At 34.5% G+C, this 20,751-nt stretch overlaps 2 protein-coding genes across 5 annotated transcripts; one reads left to right on the forward strand and one right to left on the reverse strand.

Annotated features, from left to right (window-relative positions):
- The first annotated feature begins 7,114 nt into the window (after positions 1–7,114).
- LOC120092944 lies at positions 7,115–8,694 on the forward strand. The gene is made up of 2 exons (XM_039051205.1): positions 7,115–7,580; positions 8,032–8,694. The coding sequence occupies exons 1-2, from the start codon at positions 7,218–7,220 to the stop codon at positions 8,575–8,577; spliced, it is 909 nt and encodes a 302-aa protein (XP_038907133.1). The 5' UTR covers positions 7,115–7,217; the 3' UTR covers positions 8,578–8,694.
- A 145-nt stretch (positions 8,695–8,839) lies between these two features.
- On the reverse strand, positions 8,840–15,445 carry LOC120092943 (carboxyl-terminal-processing peptidase 2, chloroplastic). Of its 4 annotated transcripts, none has more exons than XM_039051202.1 (13): positions 15,279–15,445; positions 14,803–15,109; positions 14,551–14,700; positions 13,945–14,027; positions 13,588–13,793; positions 13,123–13,191; positions 12,684–12,802; positions 12,385–12,460; positions 12,270–12,311; positions 9,792–9,900; positions 9,384–9,481; positions 9,210–9,303; positions 8,848–9,130 (listed from the first exon to the last, which is right to left on the reverse strand). In XM_039051202.1, the coding sequence occupies exons 1-13, from the start codon at positions 15,384–15,386 to the stop codon at positions 9,005–9,007; spliced, it is 1,587 nt and encodes a 528-aa protein (XP_038907130.1). In that variant the 5' UTR covers positions 15,387–15,445; the 3' UTR covers positions 8,848–9,004. The 4 variants fall into 4 exon arrangements, with proteins under 4 accessions (XP_038907131.1, XP_038907130.1, XP_038907128.1 ...); XM_039051200.1 differs by having other exon boundaries at positions 14,803–15,124; XM_039051201.1 differs by having other exon boundaries at positions 14,803–15,115; positions 15,279–15,444.
- Between the last annotated feature and the right edge of the window lie 5,306 nt (positions 15,446–20,751).

Raw genomic sequence — 20,751 nt, forward strand, 5'->3', positions numbered from 1 at the left:
GCTAGATTGTCAACTCAACATGTCTACCTTTTTGGGGACTTGTCTATGTTGGGGCTGATGCCCTAAAGTCTCGTGTCATGTAGTTTATAAACACTTTGTACGATGCTTGTGATGTATAATATATGATATTTAGTTCACTTCTTGATTTTGCTTATTTGGATGTTTTATTTTCTTTACCATAAACCAATAAACTAAAATCCCTGGTTGTCTTTATGTAACTTAAGCATGTATATGGTGACATACAAGTGGATCATGTCTTAAGTGATAACCAAAATAGTCTGTAGTATATGGATATAGGAGGGAAATCTTATCCTGGTAACGCTACGGGTGCGGCCCGTTATATGGAATAGTTACAAGTGTTGTAACTTGTCACAGATGGTTTGATCCTGATCATTCGTGTGGAGACATGTGAGCAAGGGTATTCTATACAATGGAGTTTGTATAAGACCGGACCACGAAATGTTTAGTTTCATTATATAAAGTCGTTTATAATTGAGACTTACATTTCACTAGGATGACCATAGGTAACATGACCTGAATTCTGAGTGAATTGTGAACTCCTGCCTATGAAGGTGGTCCTTTGATTTGTATGGGTGAGAATGGCCAAATCGCCAACTCAATAAGCCTACCATTTTGGGGATTCGTCTGATTGGGGTATTGGGAACACGACTACATAAGAAGGAATTAGCCTCTTCCCCAACATCAGGGTAAGTAGATAAATTGCTCCTTTAAGGCCTGATTTTGGGGCTTGAACAATGTGGCAAGACACCCTCTCCTGGCCCGAGATGGGTTTGGTCATGGTTGGACTATGATTTATTGTTCATTAGAGGGATCAGTGGTACTTAAAGAGTTAGATGTAACTATAGAGGCAAAACAGTAATTTTGGCCTAGTTGTACTTATGAGCAATTTGTAAATGATCATCGTACTGTTGACTGTTATATCCATTGGCCACAGAAATATATCTGCAGTGCGAAGAGTACAACTGTCAGTCTTTAGTTGAGTGTCTGACAGTTAACAGATGGTGAATAATTTAATTAAAAGAGTTTAATTAATTATTCACGTACTGTTGAAGCTTCAAGCTACAGATCCATGAGGTCCTCTCTATAGCTCAACGGAAATTAATGAGAATCAATTTTTGGATTAATTTTAATTTTTCAACTTAATTGAGGGAATTAATTATATGTGATATAATTAATTTAATTTAATTATATATGATATAATTACTATAGTGTATTTGATACATTAAAATATTAGTATTTATGAGAGGAAATAAATATTTGAATATGATTCAAATATCAATTATATGAATTGGATTCATTTAATTAAATTTAATATAAATGGGATTTATATTAAATGTCATTGGTGAAAAAATGGAAACTATAGGTTATATTTTATTAGATACAATATAGAAGCTATAGGTTATATGTTATATTTGATATAATATATAATATATATTATATGATAAGGTAGTTATCATATAAATATATATTAATTGATTTTTACAATTAAAAATTAATTAATTGAATTTAAGTTATTTTAAAAATCATTTTGGGAGCTCTTTCCTCTCTTCTACGTGATAGTGGGGAATGGGTGCTTCTTCTTCTCCCTCTGGTTTTCACAAAAACCAACATAACAAAACACAACGAGTTCTGAGATTTTATCTCATCATCTTTCTCCTTTCTTCTTAAAAAAATTCCTTCTTCCAAAATAGCTAGAGCCCACACACTACTGTATTCTCATCCAGAGAATACAGAGGTTTCTTCCGTGGTGGTGTCTGTCTGAAAGAGGGTTTTCTCTTGAAGATTGGTCTTCAAAGGTAAGGATTTCTAAACCCATTTTTTTTGTCTTTGTTTTCTTTCAAGAATGCTGTAATTTTAATTTTAGATGTATGTACTGTTATGTCAAATTGTATTCTGTAAAAAATATAAATTGGGACGATCCACTTCCACTCAGGACCTTTACAAGTTCCTACAGTAAGGATGATGAATTAAGTCTGTTTGCCATTGGTTGCTGGACTATTTGGTCTGATCGGAACAATTCTATTCATAAAGAGAATTTGGCTCCATGTGAAGTTAAATGTAAATGGATTCTCCATATCAACCATACTACCTTTTTGCTCAGAGTAGGAAGTTCTCAAATTCTAGAAATTTCTTGAATCTATAGGTTAAATCATCTTCTCGTAGAATACCTCCTTATCAAGGATGGTTCAAAGCTAATGTTGATGCATCTTGGAAATCTTCTCAAAATTTGACTGGTTTGGGGATTTCAATTCAAAATTATCAGGAGTATTAATAGCTATGGATGTTGTCAGGTTGGATATGCTTTTTTCAGAGGTCTTAGCTGAAATTCGAGTGATTCTTGAAGGCGTCAGAACAGCTAAATTGATCATTCTCCTTCAAAATATTGTAGTAGAATCTGATTGTAAAAGAGCCATTGATTTAATCTTGAAGAAACATGAAGTATGGGGTGAGGAAGCTTGCTAGTTGGAGGAAATCTGGTTGCTTTCTAAATCTTTTGTTGAAATCACTTTTATCCATGTAAGCAGAGATTATAATATAGTTGCAAATGAAATAGCTAAGGGTGCTAGAAATATTATTTTTTCTGGCTTGTGGATGTTTGACTTTCCTTCTTCAATTCCTTATTTGGTTGTAATGAATTTGTATTCATTAATTTCCCATGAGGCATAAGAAAATTCCAGTTTAAAAAAAAAAATGCATGGAGGATTTATAAATATAATCTTAATAAATAGTATAAATAAATATTACAATTGTTGCAAAGTGCTACAAATGATTGGATCCTAATCATTCATGTGGAGAAATGTGAGGGAGGGTATTCTATACAAATGAGTCTGTATAAGACCGAACCACGAAATGTTTAGTTTCATTATATAACGCCGTTAATAATTGAGACTTACATTTCACCAAGATGACCATAGATAACATACTTGAATTCTGAGTGAGTTATGAACTCCTGCCTATGAAGGCGGTCCTTTGATTTATAAGGGTGAGAGTGGTCAAATCTCCGATTCAATAAGCCTACCATATTCATCTGATTGGGGAGCTGAGAACACAACTACACAAGAAGGAATTCACTCCTTCCCCAACGTCGGGGTAAGTAAATAAATTACTCCCTTAAGGGCTAATTTTGGAGCTTGAACAATATGGCGCCACACCCTCTCCTAGCCCGAGAGGGGTTTAGTTATAGTTGGACTATGATTTATTGTTCATTAGAAGGATCGGTGGTATTTAAGGAGATAGATGTAACTACAGGGGCAAAACGTTAATTTTGGCCTAGTTGTACTTACGAGCAATTTGTGAAGAGTCATCGTACTACTGATTATATCCAATGGACACAAAAATATATATGTAGTGTAAAGAGTGCAGCTATCGATCTTTAATAGAGTATTCGATAGTTTACGGATGGTGAATAATTTAATTAAAAGAATTTAATTAATTATTCAGGTATCGTTAGAGCTTCAAGCTAGAAGTCCATAAGGTCCCCTCTGTAGCTCAACGGGAATTAATGAGAATCAATTTTTGGATTAATTTGAATTATTCAAATTAATTAAGGGAATTAATTATATGTGATATAATTAATTTAATTTAATTATATATACTATAGTGTATTTGATACATTATAATATTTAGTATTTATGAAAAGAACTAAATATTTGAATATGATTAAAATATTAATTATATGAATTGGATTCATATAATTAAATTCAATATAAATGAGATTTATATTAAATGTTATTAGTGAGAGAATAGAAACTATAGGTTATATTGTATTTGATATAATATATAAACTATAGGTTATATTATATTTGATATAATATAGAAACTATAGGTTATATGTTATATTTGATATAACATATAGTTTAATATATATTATATGATAAGTAGTTATCATATAAATATATATTAATTGATTTTTATAAATAAAAAATGAATTATTTTATTTTAAAAATCATTTTTGGAGGAAGTTGTAACTCTTTCCCCCTTTTTTCTCTCTTCTACCTGATAGTGGGGAATGGGGAGTTGTGCTTCTTCTTCTCCCTCTGGTTTTCACAGAAACCAACAGAACAGAACATAACGAATGACGGGAGAGTTATGAGATTTTTTCCCATCATCTTTCTCCTCTCTTCTTTCAAAAAAAGAAATTTGTTCTTCCAAAATAGCAAGAGCCCACATACTTCTAGATTCTCATCCAGAGAATATAGAGGTTTCTTCTGTGGTGGTGTCCGTTTGAAAGAGAGTTTTCTCTTGAAGATTGATCTTCAAAGGTAACGGTTTCTAAACCCATTTTTCTTGAAGATTGATCTTCAAAGGTAACGGTTTCTAAACCCATTTTTCTGTTTTTGTTTTCTTTCAAGCATACTATAATTTTAATTGTAGTCTGTTACGTAAAATTGTATTCTATGAAAAACTAAAATTGGGACAAGGGCCTTTACAAGTTCCTACGGTAAGGATGATAAATTAAGTATGTTTGTCATTGGTTGCTAGAATATTTGGTCTGACCGGAACAATTTTATTCATAAAGAGAAGTTGGCTCCATGTGAAGTTAAATGTAAATGGATTCTCCATATCAAGCAGACTACCTTTCTACTCAGAGTAGGAAGTTCTCAAATTCGGATAATTTCTTGAATCTACAGGTCAAATCATCTTCTCGTTGGATACCTCCTTATCAAGGATGGTTCAAAGTCAATGTTGATGTATATTGAAAATCTTCTCAAAATCTGACTGGTTTGGGAATTTCAATCCGAAATTCATCTGGAGTATTAATAGCTATTAAGCTGTTAGGTTGGATATGTTTTTTCCGGAGGTCTTAGCTGAAATTATAGCAATTCTTGAAGGTGTCAAAATTGCTAAATTGATCATTCTCCTTCAGAATCTTATAGTAGAATCTGATTGTAAAAGAGCCATTGATTTAATCTTGAAGAAACATGAAATGTGGGGTGGGGAAGCTTGCTAGTTGGAGAAAATCTGGTTGCTTTTTAAATCTTTTGTTAAAATCACTTTGATCCATGTAAGCAGAGATTGTAATATAGTTGTAGATGAAATAACTAAAGGTGCTAGAGATGTCTGACTTTCCTTCTTCAATTTCTTATTTGGTTGTAATAGATTTGTATTCATTAATTGCCCATGAGGCATAATAAAATTCCAGTTTCAGGAAAAAAGAGAGAGAACTTAATGTTTGGAGGATTTATAGTATAAATTGATTAACTTACAACAATTTAAAAGTTTGATTGAAATAATAATATGCTTCGCATGCTATTTTTCAATTGAAGTCAGAAAATGGTATAAACTGACATACTTATAAAAATGTTGGATTTAAATTGATACAATCTCACAAACTTTAGGGGTGTAAATTGATATTTTTCTTAAAATTTATGTTTGTTACTCCCAATTCCTCCATTATATTTTTTTCTTGAGAAATTTTCTTATATATATATATATATATAGTTATCAAAACCTGGCTTAGTTTTCTCAAACATTACTAGAAATTAAATAACTAAAGTTATAAACTCATAGGTGCAAGTAGTATTTATAAGTTGATTTTTGAAAATAGAAAACCAATAAACAAATGATTATCAAACAAGACAATTTTTATTAGTGAATAAATTTAAACCATACATTATAATTTTGTTTTAAATATGTTAATGTATAATGTTCACATGTGTATAAAACTTCTTTAAATGCAAATGTTAATATAAATTAGTGAAAATTCAAAATTCAAATAGATAGTAGCAATTTCTCAATAAATTTGAGTGGTTGGTCATCTAATAGACTTCCTTTATTTTTCTTTACGACTTATTTAGAAAGACGTAGGATAATTTTTGTTGCTACTTTGGTGGAATTTTTGGAGAATAGTGATTTTATTTAGATATTTTGAGCTCATCAAATCAAGTTAAAATAATTTCAAATCACTAAGAAATGGTATACGTTGATTCACCTATGAAAGTTTATGATTTAAATCGATACAATTATTAGTTTATGGTATTTTGATACAACTTGCAAAGCTTAGAGGTAAATTGATATTTACCTTAATACGTGGGGTGAAGGAATCGAACTTTTGACTCCGAGGTTGAAGCACCATGTCAGTTGAGCTTAAGCTCAACGTTCTTGTTTATTTAGTCCATAAACTTTTAAAATTAAAATTTTAGTACTTGTACTTGAAATGTTTTAAATTCCAAATCTACTAGACATAAAATTAAAAGTTTAAAATTTCATTAGACATACAAATTTATCTTTAATAAATCAATTGATTTTAAGAATATTTACAATTTGTCAAAGACCGATTAAATACAAAATTGGAAGCTCGTAAATCTATTAGACAAAAAATCAAGAGTAAGCAATTGTACTATAAAAAAATAATAATTTAAATCTAGGTTACAAACTACTTTATGTCCAATAACTTTCATAATAATAACAACTTAATTCTTAAATTTTACTTAATAATAATACTTTAGTCCTTGTTCTTTCAAATTTGTAACAAATTAGTCCCTAAACTATTATAAATAGCAATTTAGTTCATGTCATGAAAAACTTTATCAAAAGCGTTAATTTTTATTACTTAATGACTTAAATCTTAAAAATTTATAAATAAATTTGATTCCCGATTAATTTATCAATCTACATGTATAAGAAATTTCATTAAATCTTAATAATAATTTTCCCGATAATTAAATCGTTACAACTTGTAAAATACAAGAACTAAATTATTACTAGTTCAAAAACTAAATAAACTATTACAAATTTGAAAGTATAGAAACTAAATCGTTACAAACTAAAATTCAAAAATTAAATTGCAACTTCACCAAAGTTCAAGGACCAAAATATCTTTTTAATCTTTAAGTTCAATTTACAAAAACTGCCCATGAGGCTTGAAGTATGATAGTAGTTGTAATTACATACTTAAACTTTCAATTCTAAAAATTGAATTTTCAAATTTATACAAGTGTTAAAATTGAACCCTCAAACTTAAATTAGTTGTAGAAATTGAACATCATAAATAATAAAAATTAAATCCTTAAATTTATGTAATTGTTATAATTTATATATATATATATATATATATATATATATATATGAAATTGATCCCATTATTAATTTATTGTTATTTGTTTTTCCTTTTCTCGCACGAGACGGCATGTAGAAGAAGATGGGAGAAGCTTTTAACAGAGAAGGAGAGAAACAAAAGGGGATAACGTGGCGTAATGAAGGCCCTGTTTCCTCATCCTTCCTCCACTCTTCTTCCTTCTCATCCATTTCCATGGCGCCCCGTTTTCTACTTTCCCTCTTCTTCTCCCTTCCGCTTCTCCTTTACACTCCACTACCGTCCTCCCGACTCCAATGCCGAAACCTTCACCTCCCACAATTTCAGACGCAGATATGAACACTCTGAAGTCGACGACCAAGACGACGACGACGACCAGCAAGGCTTCGATCCCGGCATTCGCTTCCGTACCACCACCAGGAAGAACCGGCGGCGTTGGTGGTCCGATGAGCCGGCGCCGGACTTCGAAGACCAACCTTCTGGGATCTTGGATGATGTAATCGACAGTGTCTGGATTTTTAAGGTAATCCAATTCTCTTGGCTTCTGCAACTTAAATGGGTTTTGAAATTCGAATCATCCATCCATCTCTTTGATGCTTCTTTGTTCTCTTCTCGTTTCCAGTTTACTTCAATGGGTATTGGTTAATGTATAATTAATTGGGAAAATTCAAGGAGAGAATTCAGTTTGCTCAGCAAGTGTTTGATGAAATTACCTAGAGGTGCTCTTGAGTTCGCTTTTTTGTGAGAATGGCAATTTTTAGTTCGTTTATAGCGAGGTTTGGAGGTGGCGAAGTTCCAGCCTCTTTGAAGGCGTCCTTCACTAGGCCATTTTGTTGGATTAGAGTCTCTTTGGATAGTTTCTTGGGGTCTCCTTTCATGCTAGCTGTGTTTTGTACATTCTAGTCTTTCATTTCTCTCTATGATAGCTTGGAAAAAAGGTGGGCTAATTCATCAGCCGATGTTGGTTAGTGCAGGTATTCAAATCCTACGGCTGGACACTTCCACCCATAATCTTCTCACTGCTGTTAAACTCAGGACCAAAAGCTTTTCTGATGGCGTTAGCCCTTCCACTAGGCCAATCAATCATATCTCTGGCATTAGAGAAGTTATGGGGAACACCAGAAAGAAAGCCAAAGCGCAGAACTAGAAGCAAGACCAGGAAGAGGCCATTTTACAGCACTGGGACTAGTAGGGTTCAGGAGGAAGAAGAAGAAGCAAGAGGAAATGGGGAAGGCAATGGAAAGATGGGCTATGGATATCAGTCATGGGAAGTTGGTAGCAATGGTGGTGAAGTTAGAAAGGAGGGCAGAAATGGGACCAGTTTTGGTGGATGGGAGGATCTTGATGGAGTTGGATCTGAGCGAAAGGCAAAACCTGGGGTTAGAGGCAAAAAACAAAGCAGCACATCAATGGAGAAGGGTAAGTTGAGTTGGAGAGAAAAGAAAAGTGATACTCCCTTGTTGTTGAGATTGTTAATTGCTGTTTTCCCATTTTTGGGTTCATGGACTAGGATGCTTTAGATCTTCTAAACTTGAATCAAATTTTTACTCACTATTTTGGTTATAAAACCTCAACAAATTACTCATCTTGTTGAGGATAGAATAAGAAGTTCAATACTATTCTTATGTACAGTGTAAGCAGGGTCTGTCTTGAGAATTATCCTTAATTGATCTCTTGGATTTTCGATCAATGTTTTGGTTAACTAAAGCAACGAAACCATAAAAAATTTTATGTTCTGGACAAAGATAAAAAGTGGGATTGAGAATCTTGACCTTCAATTGATTTCATTATTATATAAATCAAACGTGCTATGTTTGTATTCAACTTTGTGAATAATTGCTATTACAGAAACCTATGGATATAAATATAAGGAATGTTTGACCAATCAAGATATGCTAAACTGACCATCCCAAGTCAAATAATGTCAATTCAAGGGGAAAAAAATCATCATCTTGAAAATAGTTGTACCCTGTTGATATTGCAAGCAGAAGCAGGGTCCTCGAAGCAGCTACAGAAACCATCTCCATCCTTGGGGAATGATGCTGGTAGTGGACGGTCTGGAATCACTCCAACCTGCAGAATATCCGGGTGCATTAAGACCTTCAAATTCATGAGGAATGTCTGTGTTTATGTGGATAAGAGATAGAGAGACCTTGTTGATATCGATGTGAGCTGGTGTCTCGTAACGAGCTACTGTAACAGCCAAGCCAGAACCATCGGATAATTTAAAGACTGACTGAATCTTGCTGTAGAGAAGGATGCAAATTCTTGTTAAGAATTTGGATATCATCTTGTCATGTTTTGTGCCGCAGCAAAAGGTTCTTACCCTTTTCCATAAGTTGGTTCTCCAAACAACATAGCACGCTTGTTATCTTTCAATGCTCCGGCTAGGATTTCACTCGCACTAGCAGTTCCCTTGTTCACCTGATATAAACGTTATATTAAAACGATCATGATAAAGTTGATAAAGGCTTACACTTTCCGTACACTAGATTTTACAAATGTCCAGATATAAGACTTATGCTGTATAAGAATGATGTAGAGGAGAAGAACGGTTATAAGAGGAAATCTATTTTGAAGAAAATCCAGAATCCATTGACGGAAGTCAGCTTTAATGAAATGCTAAAGATCAACAGCTTGAGTCACTAAAGAGGTTGCAATGATGAAATAAATAGTAACAAAAGATGAGATACTTGCAAGCTTTATTTAGAAAAAGAATAGAACTGAACATTACCAACACAGCTAAAGGTTCTGAAGCTGCTACAGTGTTACTTCCATCTGAATCATATATATCTCGAACACCACGACTATCACAAATATACACGATAACACCTTTGTCCAACCTGAATAAGACCGAACTGATTGGCGATAATATGTGCAAAGTGTTGAAAGGACATTCTACTTTAATAATTCTACATGACTCAACTCTATCAACTTTTTAATTCTTTTATCTCAAATACTATGATAAATTATTGAGATCTGCAATTTAATAATAAAGGTCAAAATAGCAAATGAAATGATCAATGGAAAAGAAAAAAGATGAAATGATAGATCTCACACACGCACAAGATCAATATCACCTAATAATTATGAGTCTACTCGATTCATTATCTAAACAAACTTAAAGATTCACAAGAAATTTGGCGAGGGTAGGTACAAGGAATCAAGCACATGGGAAATTAACTGATCTACCCAAGTGGTAATTGAGTTTTCCTTCAAAAGCCGGATTATTTGTGGGATAAGATTATCATGGGCAAATATGGTTGTCAGATCCACAGCAAAATTTGCTTTGGAGAGTGAATACTCAAGACCACATCCAAAGGCTTTCCTCCATAATGTTACGGCGTCAATGGTGTGTTCTTTGTACGAGGCAGGAAGATGGCCTTGATCATCTGTCTTGGGTCTGATTTTGCCTGCTTTGTGGAATCAGTTTTTAAGACTTTTGGGGCTGCGTTGGTTCATAATAGAGGGTGGTGTTCGATGTTTGAGGAGGTGCTCTGGAATCCTCCCTTCCACGACCAAGGTTGACAGTCTTGGACCCTTGGTTTTGTTTTTGCTTTTGCTTTTTGTGTCTTTTTTCATTTGGTTTGAGAGGAGCGCCATAATATTTGTGGGGTGGAGAGGTTGGAGGATATGATTAGATTTCATTCTTCATTACGGCCGTCTGTTAATAGGGTGTTTTGTAATTGCCATCTTAACATCATTTTTTGGGATTGGAACTCCTTTTCGTAATTAGGTGGGGGTTGGTTGTTTTTGGGTTTCTTTTTTGGTATTTCTTTTGTTCATCCTTTCATCTTACTAAATGAAAGCTTGTGTTAGGAATCCTTGCACCTGTAAACAGAAAAACTCCCAACAACACAACCCAAGAACAGAGCAATGCTCTGGATGATTTATTTATGAACTTCTAGGGAAAATTACAAGAGGAATGCCAAAGAACTGGAAAAGAAAACAAGAAGATAACTAGCCACTAGCACTTTCTAGAGGGCTGGAAATCTTCTCCCACAAGCCAAGCTTGATCACACACAAAAATGCCTAATCCCCTACCTCAGCCGTAACCCCTCCTTAAACCCCCCTACGACCCTCTTGGTCCCCACTTTTCTAACAAATTCCATAATACTGGTCCCCACTTCTCTAACAAACTCCAAAATACTCCTTACTCCCCCATTTCCTCCACAATTTCTTTCTTACCCCTGGCATTTATAAGTGTGTATAATTGGGGGCTCACAGCTTGGCTTCTTATGCAGGAAAAAAAATGTAGTTTCTAAAAGGTACATTTAAGAATCCTTGGATCATCCAAATCCACATCCCTCCCCATTCTTCATCTCATTCTAGAAGGCTGAAATCTGGAAGAAGAAGATCGTGGGATTTTGTTGTTGGTGATCTTGGGGAGGATAAACAACATGGGCTTTTTCCAAAGATCTCCATCCATGGTTTTAAGCCCCAAGTGGGGTGTGTCGGACACGAGAGAAAATGATGATCTTCATCAGGTGTTCAAGAGGTGTTCTTGGCTATGCTTGGTGTCAGTTAGGCTCTACTAGAGGGTGCAGGGATATGATGGAGTTGTGCAGGTAGTCGTTAATCCTCTTTATAATAGGAGCTCAATTCTTTGGCAGGTAGCTTTTTTCTCTACTTTTGGAATTTAAGGGTTCAAATAAATAAGAGATTTTTAGAGATCAGAGATCCTAGAAATTATTTATTGTTCTCAACAGTGAAAGCATCTTCTAAGATTTTTTTTTCTTTTAAAGAAAGATCTCCTTGTTTGGACCATTGCCACTCTTTTTTGTAGGCCCCTTTTTCTTATACTTACGTTCATCTTAACCAAAGTTGGTTTCATATCCTAAAAGAAGAAAAAAACAACATGATAATTTTTCCGTGAACTAATTTGATACGCAAGTATAAGAAAAAAGAAATTTTACCACGTAATAATTTTACAGATGCAAATGATACGCAACTGGTATTATAAGCAGTTCTTTGTACTATGCAATGCAAATGTGACTTACATCAGTAAAAGGAAATTTTTCCGTGAACTAATTTGATACGCATGGAAGAAAGAGGTGATAAGTGCTAAGAAACTACTTATATCACCTAAAAAAATTTACCACGTAATAATTTTACAGATGTAATATACTTGGAGTATCCATTGTGTCATATTATATCATTAATGAAACTGACAGCATCAATACACATCAAATAATACTCAAATAGCACGTACCAAATCTTGGCAATCTCAACTCCTTCGGGAAAAAGACCACCACTGCAACAAGATCCATAGTTCAAGAGGTGTGCTAAAGAGCAAACTTAACTGCTGAAAAGTGAAAACTAGTCACCTATTGTCCCGAAGGTCAAGTACAAAGGCATTAACCCTGTTACTCCTTAAAGAATCAATAGCTTCCTTCACAGCACCTGCAAAAGTTGTAATTCTCATAACAACATAAGCACGTTTCCACAAGCAATCCCTTGACGACTGAGAACAGTACAAGATAATGTCCTAGACATATTGGTCAAATGATATGCAGATAAGTAGAACGAATGAAGTTTTTTGTTTAAATTATAAGAATGTATTGTCTACGAGTATCAAACTACTATGTAGTTGCCGTAGCAATAAAATACAAATGATCTTTCTTACCAGATGCCTTTTGAGTAAATGACGTAAGCTTGATGTAACCAATTTTTGAGGAATCGTCCCCTGAGCCAGGCAGCTCACAGATTCTGGACTTCACAGGATTTACTGCAACTTTCTCTCGCCTGGAAAACATGATTCTATCAGTTCTGGAACCTTCAGAACATTTGAGGGAAAAGAAGACTTAATGCAGCTTAATTCATACGTAAGCTATAACATTCCAGGAGGTTCTTTAGGGACACAGGTCTTTTGGATCTCTAGTTCAGCTCCAAGTTAAAAAATGTGAGATAAAGGGACAAATTCCAACTACAAAATATATAGAAAAATGAAATATTCTACACTGAAGAAAAACTACCGTGCGTTAAAGAATTTAATCTACTGCTGGAAGGACGAAGGCATCAAGTCATTGTCAGTTGGACGTAAGAAATTTGGAAAATAATCTTACACTAAATCTAGATGCTTTACACTTGGTCCACTTTGAACGGTCAATTGCACAGAACTTCCTTCTGGTCCTCTGCAATCATTCTTGTTAGATAGTCAAATAAAATACAATTACAAAGACACCAAGAAATTAATGCTTCAAAAGAACTTTCAAAAACAACTTTAACCAACTAACATGAGTTAAATTGGGTTTTTCTTTACCAATAGCTTCTAAATAGATGCACAGATAATCTAATTGTGAGCCTCCGATGCAATAGTTTGTTATTGTGATGGCCTATGATCAAGTAAGAAAGCAAAACTTGTACTTTTCATGTTTCATTAAGCAAAATGAAACATGGCCGAACACAAATATCTAAGATAAAAGAAACTTTACGATATGTTGAGCTCCTTAGTAATTTTTTATTTATTAATCTACTGACAAAATGTACTGTTACACCGTTTCAACATTATGGTAAGGAGAGAAACCTACTGCAATCGCTCTGCCGCGTCATATATACCCATGGATTCAGTGGTAGTATCATCAATTGCCAGAATAACATCACCAGAAGAAATACCAGCTCTTTCTGCAGGGCCACCTGGTGCAGCTGAAATGACGACAAGTCCACCAGGTCCATCAACAATGGTGCGGTAACCAATGGACAGCCCTACACCTGTAAGAGCACCTTGAGTACCAGACTGCCTTCAAAGAAGATATTACTAGATTTTAGAGCGTTTCTTTCACACACCCAGAAGGGGGTTATAAGTGAATGTCACATCTACATTGTTAATGGAACTTCTTTTCCTTATATACAAATGAAACAACCTCACAAAAGGTAGCATCTCCTACCTGCAAACTTTTGAACTTTTCAGGTTCTAGAAACCGAGTAAAGGGATCATCAAGAGTCGCAAGCATTTTCTTTATTGCAGTATCTGAAAGCAAAATTATCAACTAGAGTGGCAGTATTTTAGGAAAATGATTAAACAATTCCAAATAGAAATATGCATATGAAACTTTGGGATTTTTGCAGCAAGACTTACTTTCCTCACTCTAACTCACGGAACATAATTTTAAGTAATATCCTCATGTTTTTTTATGGACAAATTACTGTAGACGTCGTAGTTAAAATAACCTTTTTATATTTCTCATACTTGTATATTATTGCATGATTAAACCATGTAAATGATAAACATTGGTCCTTCCAGAGTGGCAGAGCAACCACAACGCTAAATTCACATTAGGGCACATGAATAATTCAAGAGCATAATAAACAAATCAATAGGATCAGAGGTAGTGTGCTCAGAAAAAGAAAAAGAGAAAAATCAGAGTTTCAAGTATTCGAATAAATTTACGACCCTGGGGTATTGGAAGTGTTTATTCATGACTTTAGATGATAATTATGAAAATATTCAGTCTACCGTGCATGATAATAAACAGAGGGATGAAATTTCATACAGGTCTCTTCTCGCGTATTCATGGGTTCATTTCTTAACGCATTTTCTCTGTAACGAAACCAACTTTGCCCATTAAAAGTTTTATCAATATATGCACGGTCTATTGTCCTCCATGCCTCCAAAAAGAGTAAGTTCTCTTCGGTGAGAGCCCCTGAATAATAGAAGCACATTTAATCACGAAAAGAACAATGCAGAACATTGGATTCTCAGAAATTTCGTTTCAGTGCAGATACTAATTGAAAATTAAACTTACACGATGGAGTATCACCAAAAGTAGAAGAAACTGACATCACTAGCATCACGCAGACCATCACTCGAGCAAGTTGTACAGAGAAACGCCGTCTAAATTTTTCCATAGAACTCCTGATTCTTCGGAAATTCACCGGATATCTTCTCCACTCAAACGGAGAAGACAAACAGGAATGATATCTCCATAGCTGCGGAAGCAAGCAAGCACGGCTCGTTCCACAATTACAACTCCAAATTCTCTCCTGACCATCAGTACTAAGACTAGTTGATCGACCAATGCCAACCACAGAAGGGTGGTTCCACGGCAATACCTGAGACTGTGAAAGCTAGCTCAACCTAAAACGTTACTAAAAAAGTAATCGGAATTATCAACACGACAATCAACGAAGGAAGTTACGCCGGAAGAATGAGATTCTGCATTATTTATTGACGGCAAATGAAATCGGTGATCATTTAAACAATGAGATGGAGGAGGAGTACCTTTACAGTGGCGCGAGAACTGAGAGTATTTTGATGATGGAGATTGAAGAAAGCGAAACTCGGTGAGGATGAAGAAGAAGCGCAGCTCGAAAGGAATTCCATCGGCATTGAGAGCCTACTGACCGTTCGCCATTTCTGATGACTGGTACGGCTTATCCATTGTTGTTTTTGCTTATTTTTTCGCTTCTTGAAGAAACTGAATGCGTTGGGCTGGGCTGGCTAATAGTGGTGGATCCCACAGGTCCATGGGCTTGCTGAAAATTAAATAGATTTTAAAAAATAATTTTAATTACTTAATTAATTAAAAAAATGCACAAATGGCCAAAATAGAATGAAATTTTAGAAAAATGACCAGATTTTTCGTTGGAAAGTTGGTCAAACCACTAATTTTGATACTATTTAAGATATAACAATAGACAAAAAAATACTTCTACTACTGTCAAATCCCTACAAATATGGTATTTCAAACCATTCTAACAATTAAAATAAGATCTAATAAACTAAACCACTCCAAATCTTCTAAATTTGAATTTTGAATATACATATTCTGAAGCAAATAATGCTGCTAATTAAAAAAAATGTATATCAAATCATTTCAAACCATTCATCTATTGGTTTTTCATCTCCATAATCTCATAATTTTAGGTCTTCATCTCCATAATCTCATAACTTATATTTATTAACAAAATTAAATGTTACTATTAAACAAAGTTCATCATAATATTTCAAAACCGGTTAAGATTCGGAGCGAAAGCAAGGATCGATTCCAAATTCCAATTTTTACAGAACCATACAATTTTACAGAATCATACAACATAATTATTATGCATCAATTTTATAGCATGCTAAATGAAATTGAGAAGAGAGAAAAGGAAATAGAAATTACTTACCATCTGATCTTCACATGTGATTCCTCTACTCAAATTTGGACACCAATTAGAGTCTTCTACAAAGAAAATGAAAACAATCCCAACCACCCACTCACACTACGTGAGTTGAGATATAACAGAGGGGAAGTTATTTCCCAATCTAAACAAAATTCAAAATTAAAATAAATTAATTTTAATTTCTATTAAATATATATATATATATATAATTATATATATATATATATATATAATAACAAACTTATTTATATGTATATATATGTATATATAACGATATGTTATATCATATATAACATATAACCTATGGTTTAATATTGTATCGCATACAATATAACCTATAGTTTTAATTCTCTCAGCAATGATATTTAATATAAATCCTAGTTATTCTAAATTTAATTATATATAATCCAGTTTACATAAATAATATTTGAATCATATTCAAATATTTATTTCCTCCCAATAAACTTTATATGTATCAAATACATTATAGTGATTATATCATATATAATTAAATTAAATTAATATAATCACATATATTAATGCCCTCAATTAATTTAAACAATTCAAATTAATCCAAAATTGATTCTCATTTAAACTTATTTGAGCTACAGAGGGGACCTCATGGACGTGTTTGATTGAAGCTCCAATGTACTTGAATAATTAATTAAACTTTTTAATTAAATTATTCAATATCCATTAACTGTCGGACACTGCACTAAGGACCAATAACTACACTCTTTGCTCTCCAGATATATTTCTGTGACCATTGGATATAACTTGTTAACAGTGCGATGACTTTTCACAAATTGCTCGTAAGTACAGTTGGGGACAAATGACTGTTTTGTTCTTGTAGATACATCTAACTCCTTAAGTACCATCGTTTCCTATAATGAACGATAAATCATAGCTAACTATGACCAAACCTCTCTTCGAGCCAAAAGAGGGTGTGGCACTACATTTGTCAAGCCTCGAAATCAACCCTTAAGGAAGCAATTATTTACTTGTCCCGATATTGGGGAAAGAATGAATTTATTTTTGTGTAGTTGTGTTTCCAGCTCTCCAATCACACGAATCCCAATATGGTAGGTTTATTGAGTCAACGATCTGGCCACTCTTACCCATACAAATCAAAGGACCATCCTCGTAGGCAAGAGTTCACAACTCACTCAAGATTCAGGTCATGTCACCTATCGTCATCCTGGTGAAATGTAAGTCTCTATTATGAACGACGTTATATAATGAGACTAGCCATTTCGTGGTCCAGTCTTATACAAACTCCTTTATATATACCTGCTCACATGTCTCCATATGAGTGATCAAGATTAAATCATTTGTAGAACTTTACAACAATTGTAATATCTATAAAGCGGGTCGTATTCACAGTGTCACCACGATAAGGTATCCAGTCTTATCCATCTACCACAGACCATTTAGGTTATCACTTAAACATGATCCACTTGTATGTCTCTACATAAATGTTTAAGCTACAGATGATATCCTTGGATGTTAGTTTATTGGTTTGTGGGTTTCATGCTACTAAATGTCAAATAAAACATCTCATATTTTATTAAATAAATAAAATGTTTGTACAATACAATTACAAACTTTAGGACCCTATGAGATTTATAGCATTAACCCCAACAATCTTCTACTTGACCTGAAGCTAGTTAGGTGTACAATGTAAAAGTCATATTAATATACAAGTACACAAAGCAATAAACTAGAGCATAACACACGCCCAGTACAAATCTCCCACTTGCCCTGGTCTAAACGTGGCATGTCGCATAGACCTATACTCAGAAGGTGACCTTCAAATACCTTAGCCGCAAGAGCCTTTGTAAATGGATCAGCAACTTTATGCTCCGAAGCTATGTTGGTGCTTCTCCAGACTACTGCCTCTTCATTAAGAGTGAACATTAATCCTAATATGGATTTCCTAGAATCCTTATCTGTCTGGAAATCAGAGTCTATGTATTCTATACATATCAGATCCTCAGAACCATACACGAGCATGTAGTCCCTCGTCCTCCGTAGATACTTGAGGGTATTCTTAGCGATGGTCCAGTGATCAAATCCTGGATTAGACTGATATCTACTGACTATCCCCACCATATAGCAGATGTCAAGTCTAGTACATAACATCCCTACATCAGGCTGACAACAGGCGATGCATAGGAGATCTGTCTCATTTCTTAACCTCTTGAGGTGTCTTAGGACACTGTTCCTTAGACAATATAATTCTATGCCTGAAAGGTAGTAAACCTTTCTTAGACTTCTGCATCAGAAACTTGACAAAAATCTTGTCAATATATGATGCTTAAGACATGGCTAACGTTTTTTTTTCTTTTAATCTCTAAACAAGTTCAAATAGTCACATTAAACTCTTTAATGGACTATCCTTAACCTTGCATGCATGCATCTAATCTATCTAACTCGCCTTTCCAGGTATGTTTCTGTTGGGATTGGTTTTCTAATTCTCCCGGAGTCTCGTTGTTTTGTAAAGATACACATTGTTCAAGGAATAAAATAAATATTATTTAATTCTGGCATTTACTCATATCCAATAAACAAAGCTCCTTGGTTATCTTATGTGAACTTAAGCATGTATATGTGATATACAAGTGGATCATGCCTTAAGTGATAACCTAAATATGTCTCTAGTATAAGGATTAAGGTGGGATACCTGATCCTAGTGACACTACGGATATGACCCACTTTGTAGAGGTTTGTAAGTGTTGTAAACTGCTACAGATGGTAGATCCTGACCATTCATAGGGAGACGTGGAGTAGGGGTGTCCTATATAAAGAGTTTTTATAAGACCTGGATCACGAGATGACTAAACTCTGTATATAACGTCATTGATACTAGAGACTTGTATCTCACCTAAACGACCATAGGTGACACAACCTCAATCCTGAGTGTTTTGGGAACTCCTGCCTTTGAGAATGGTCCTTTGATTAGTATAGGTGAGAGTGGCCAGATTGCCAACTCAACATGCCTATCTTTTTGGGGACTTGTCTAATCTGGTGGCTAGGAACTCAATCCATAAGATGAAATTCACTCCTTTCCCGAAGCAGGGATAAGTAGAGAGATTGCTCCCTTAAGGGCTGATTTTGAGGCTTGAACATAGTGACCACAACTTCTCTTTGGAAGAGAAGACTCAGTCATATTAGGACTATGATTTATGTTCATTAGAGGGATTAGTGGTACTTAAGGAGACAGATGTAACTATAGGGGCATAACAGTTATTGGCCCAGCTGTACTTACGAGCGATCTGTGAAGGGTTGTCGCACTTTTGATTGGTTAAGATGAACACATAATATATCTGTGGTAAGGAGAGTTCAGCTGTCGGTCTTTAGTGGAGAGTATGGCAGTTAACAGATGGTGGATCCCGTGACTAAAGAGTTTACTCAGTTATTCATGTACTGTTGGAGCTTCGAGCTACAGGTTCATGAGGTCCGCTTGGTACCTCAATAGATTCAGTTGAGAATCAGTTCATGGTGTTGATTTGAAATGTTCAAATTGGCAATAGGTATTTTAATTATATATGAAATAATCGGTATGATGTATGAGATACATCTAGTGGAGGATTGATGTAAATGAGATTTACATTAAGTACCATGGAATAGAAAAAGAACTATGGTTTATATGTTTCATGAGATGAAATATTAAAACTATAGGTTATCATTTATGTTTATAATAGTATTAATTATCCAGTATGATAAGTTGGTTATCATTTATGTTTATAATAATATAAATTATTGGATGATTAATTCTTGTTCTTTTAATAACCAAAGTAGTGGATGGTTATTGGATCATGGTAACCGTGAGTTTAAAAGGAAAGTGGTTTCCTATTTTAAAAAAAAAAAAGTTTTTTTCTTTACAAAACGATTGAAAAAGTTGAGTTTTCTCTCTCGCGCAAAAGAAACTCACGAAGTCGTCAAGTAAATTCAGATCTACTAAACGACGGCTGGGTGAGCTAAACGATCATGCAGTATTTACTAAACATTTGCATAGTTTTGCTAGACGGTTGCTGGCCCAAGGTTAATGATCGTGTGGAGTCTGTAGGCGACAGATAGAGCTAAACGATAGGCTAAACGATCACATACCTTTTGTTAGACGATCGCATAGCTTTATCTAAACGATTAGGCATCGACCTATACGATAGGTCTCCGTCATCTCCCACTTGCCTAGTCGTGTACGCGATTGTTGTTTCTTTGAGGACGAGTGCGAAGTGTTCGTGCGGTGTTGCGATCATGTAGATCGAGTGTTCGTGGTCGCTGTTGTTCGAGTGATCAGAGTGCACAACGGAGCGTGCAGACGTTTCTGCCATTGTGTGTAGAGTTTTCTCTTTATGCATTTGTATTGTTCATGCTGTAATTTCTACATTTGAATTGTATAACCACTTGTTTGAAGTCGACTGTAAATATTTGTTCATTCATGATTTTGATTTTGAATAATCTTGTTCGCCTTGTCATGAAAATCTCGCTCCCGATTTCCTTCAGTTCCCAGGTAGAGGTGTTCCATTTCTGTCACCTTAAAAACCCCAGCCTAGATAGAACCCACCTTAGATAAAAGGTCCCTT

Source organism: Benincasa hispida, chromosome 12 (genome assembly GCF_009727055.1).
Source record: "Benincasa hispida cultivar B227 chromosome 12, ASM972705v1, whole genome shotgun sequence".
Taxonomy (NCBI): domain Eukaryota; kingdom Viridiplantae; phylum Streptophyta; class Magnoliopsida; order Cucurbitales; family Cucurbitaceae; genus Benincasa; species Benincasa hispida.

Excerpts from the sequence above, each read along its gene's own strand:
- LOC120092944 (XM_039051205.1), top strand. The coding sequence starts at position 7,218 with ATGAAGGCCCTGTTTCCTCATCCTTCCTCCACTCTTCTTCCTTCTCAT. Across the intron at positions 7,581-8,031 it reads ACAGTGTCTGGATTTTTAAG|GTATTCAAATCCTACGGCTG; the intron begins GTAATCCAATTC and ends TGGTTAGTGCAG.
- LOC120092943 (XM_039051200.1), bottom strand. The coding sequence starts at position 15,386 with ATGCCGATGGAATTCCTTTCGAGCTGCGCTTCTTCTTCATCCTCACCG. Across the intron at positions 12,312-12,384 it reads CTTGACCTTCGGGACAATAG|TGGTGGTCTTTTTCCCGAAG; the intron begins GTGACTAGTTTT and ends ATCTTGTTGCAG. Across the intron at positions 9,901-12,269 it reads GTTGAGATTGCCAAGATTTG|GTTGGACAAAGGTGTTATCG; the intron begins GTACGTGCTATT and ends GGTCTTATTCAG.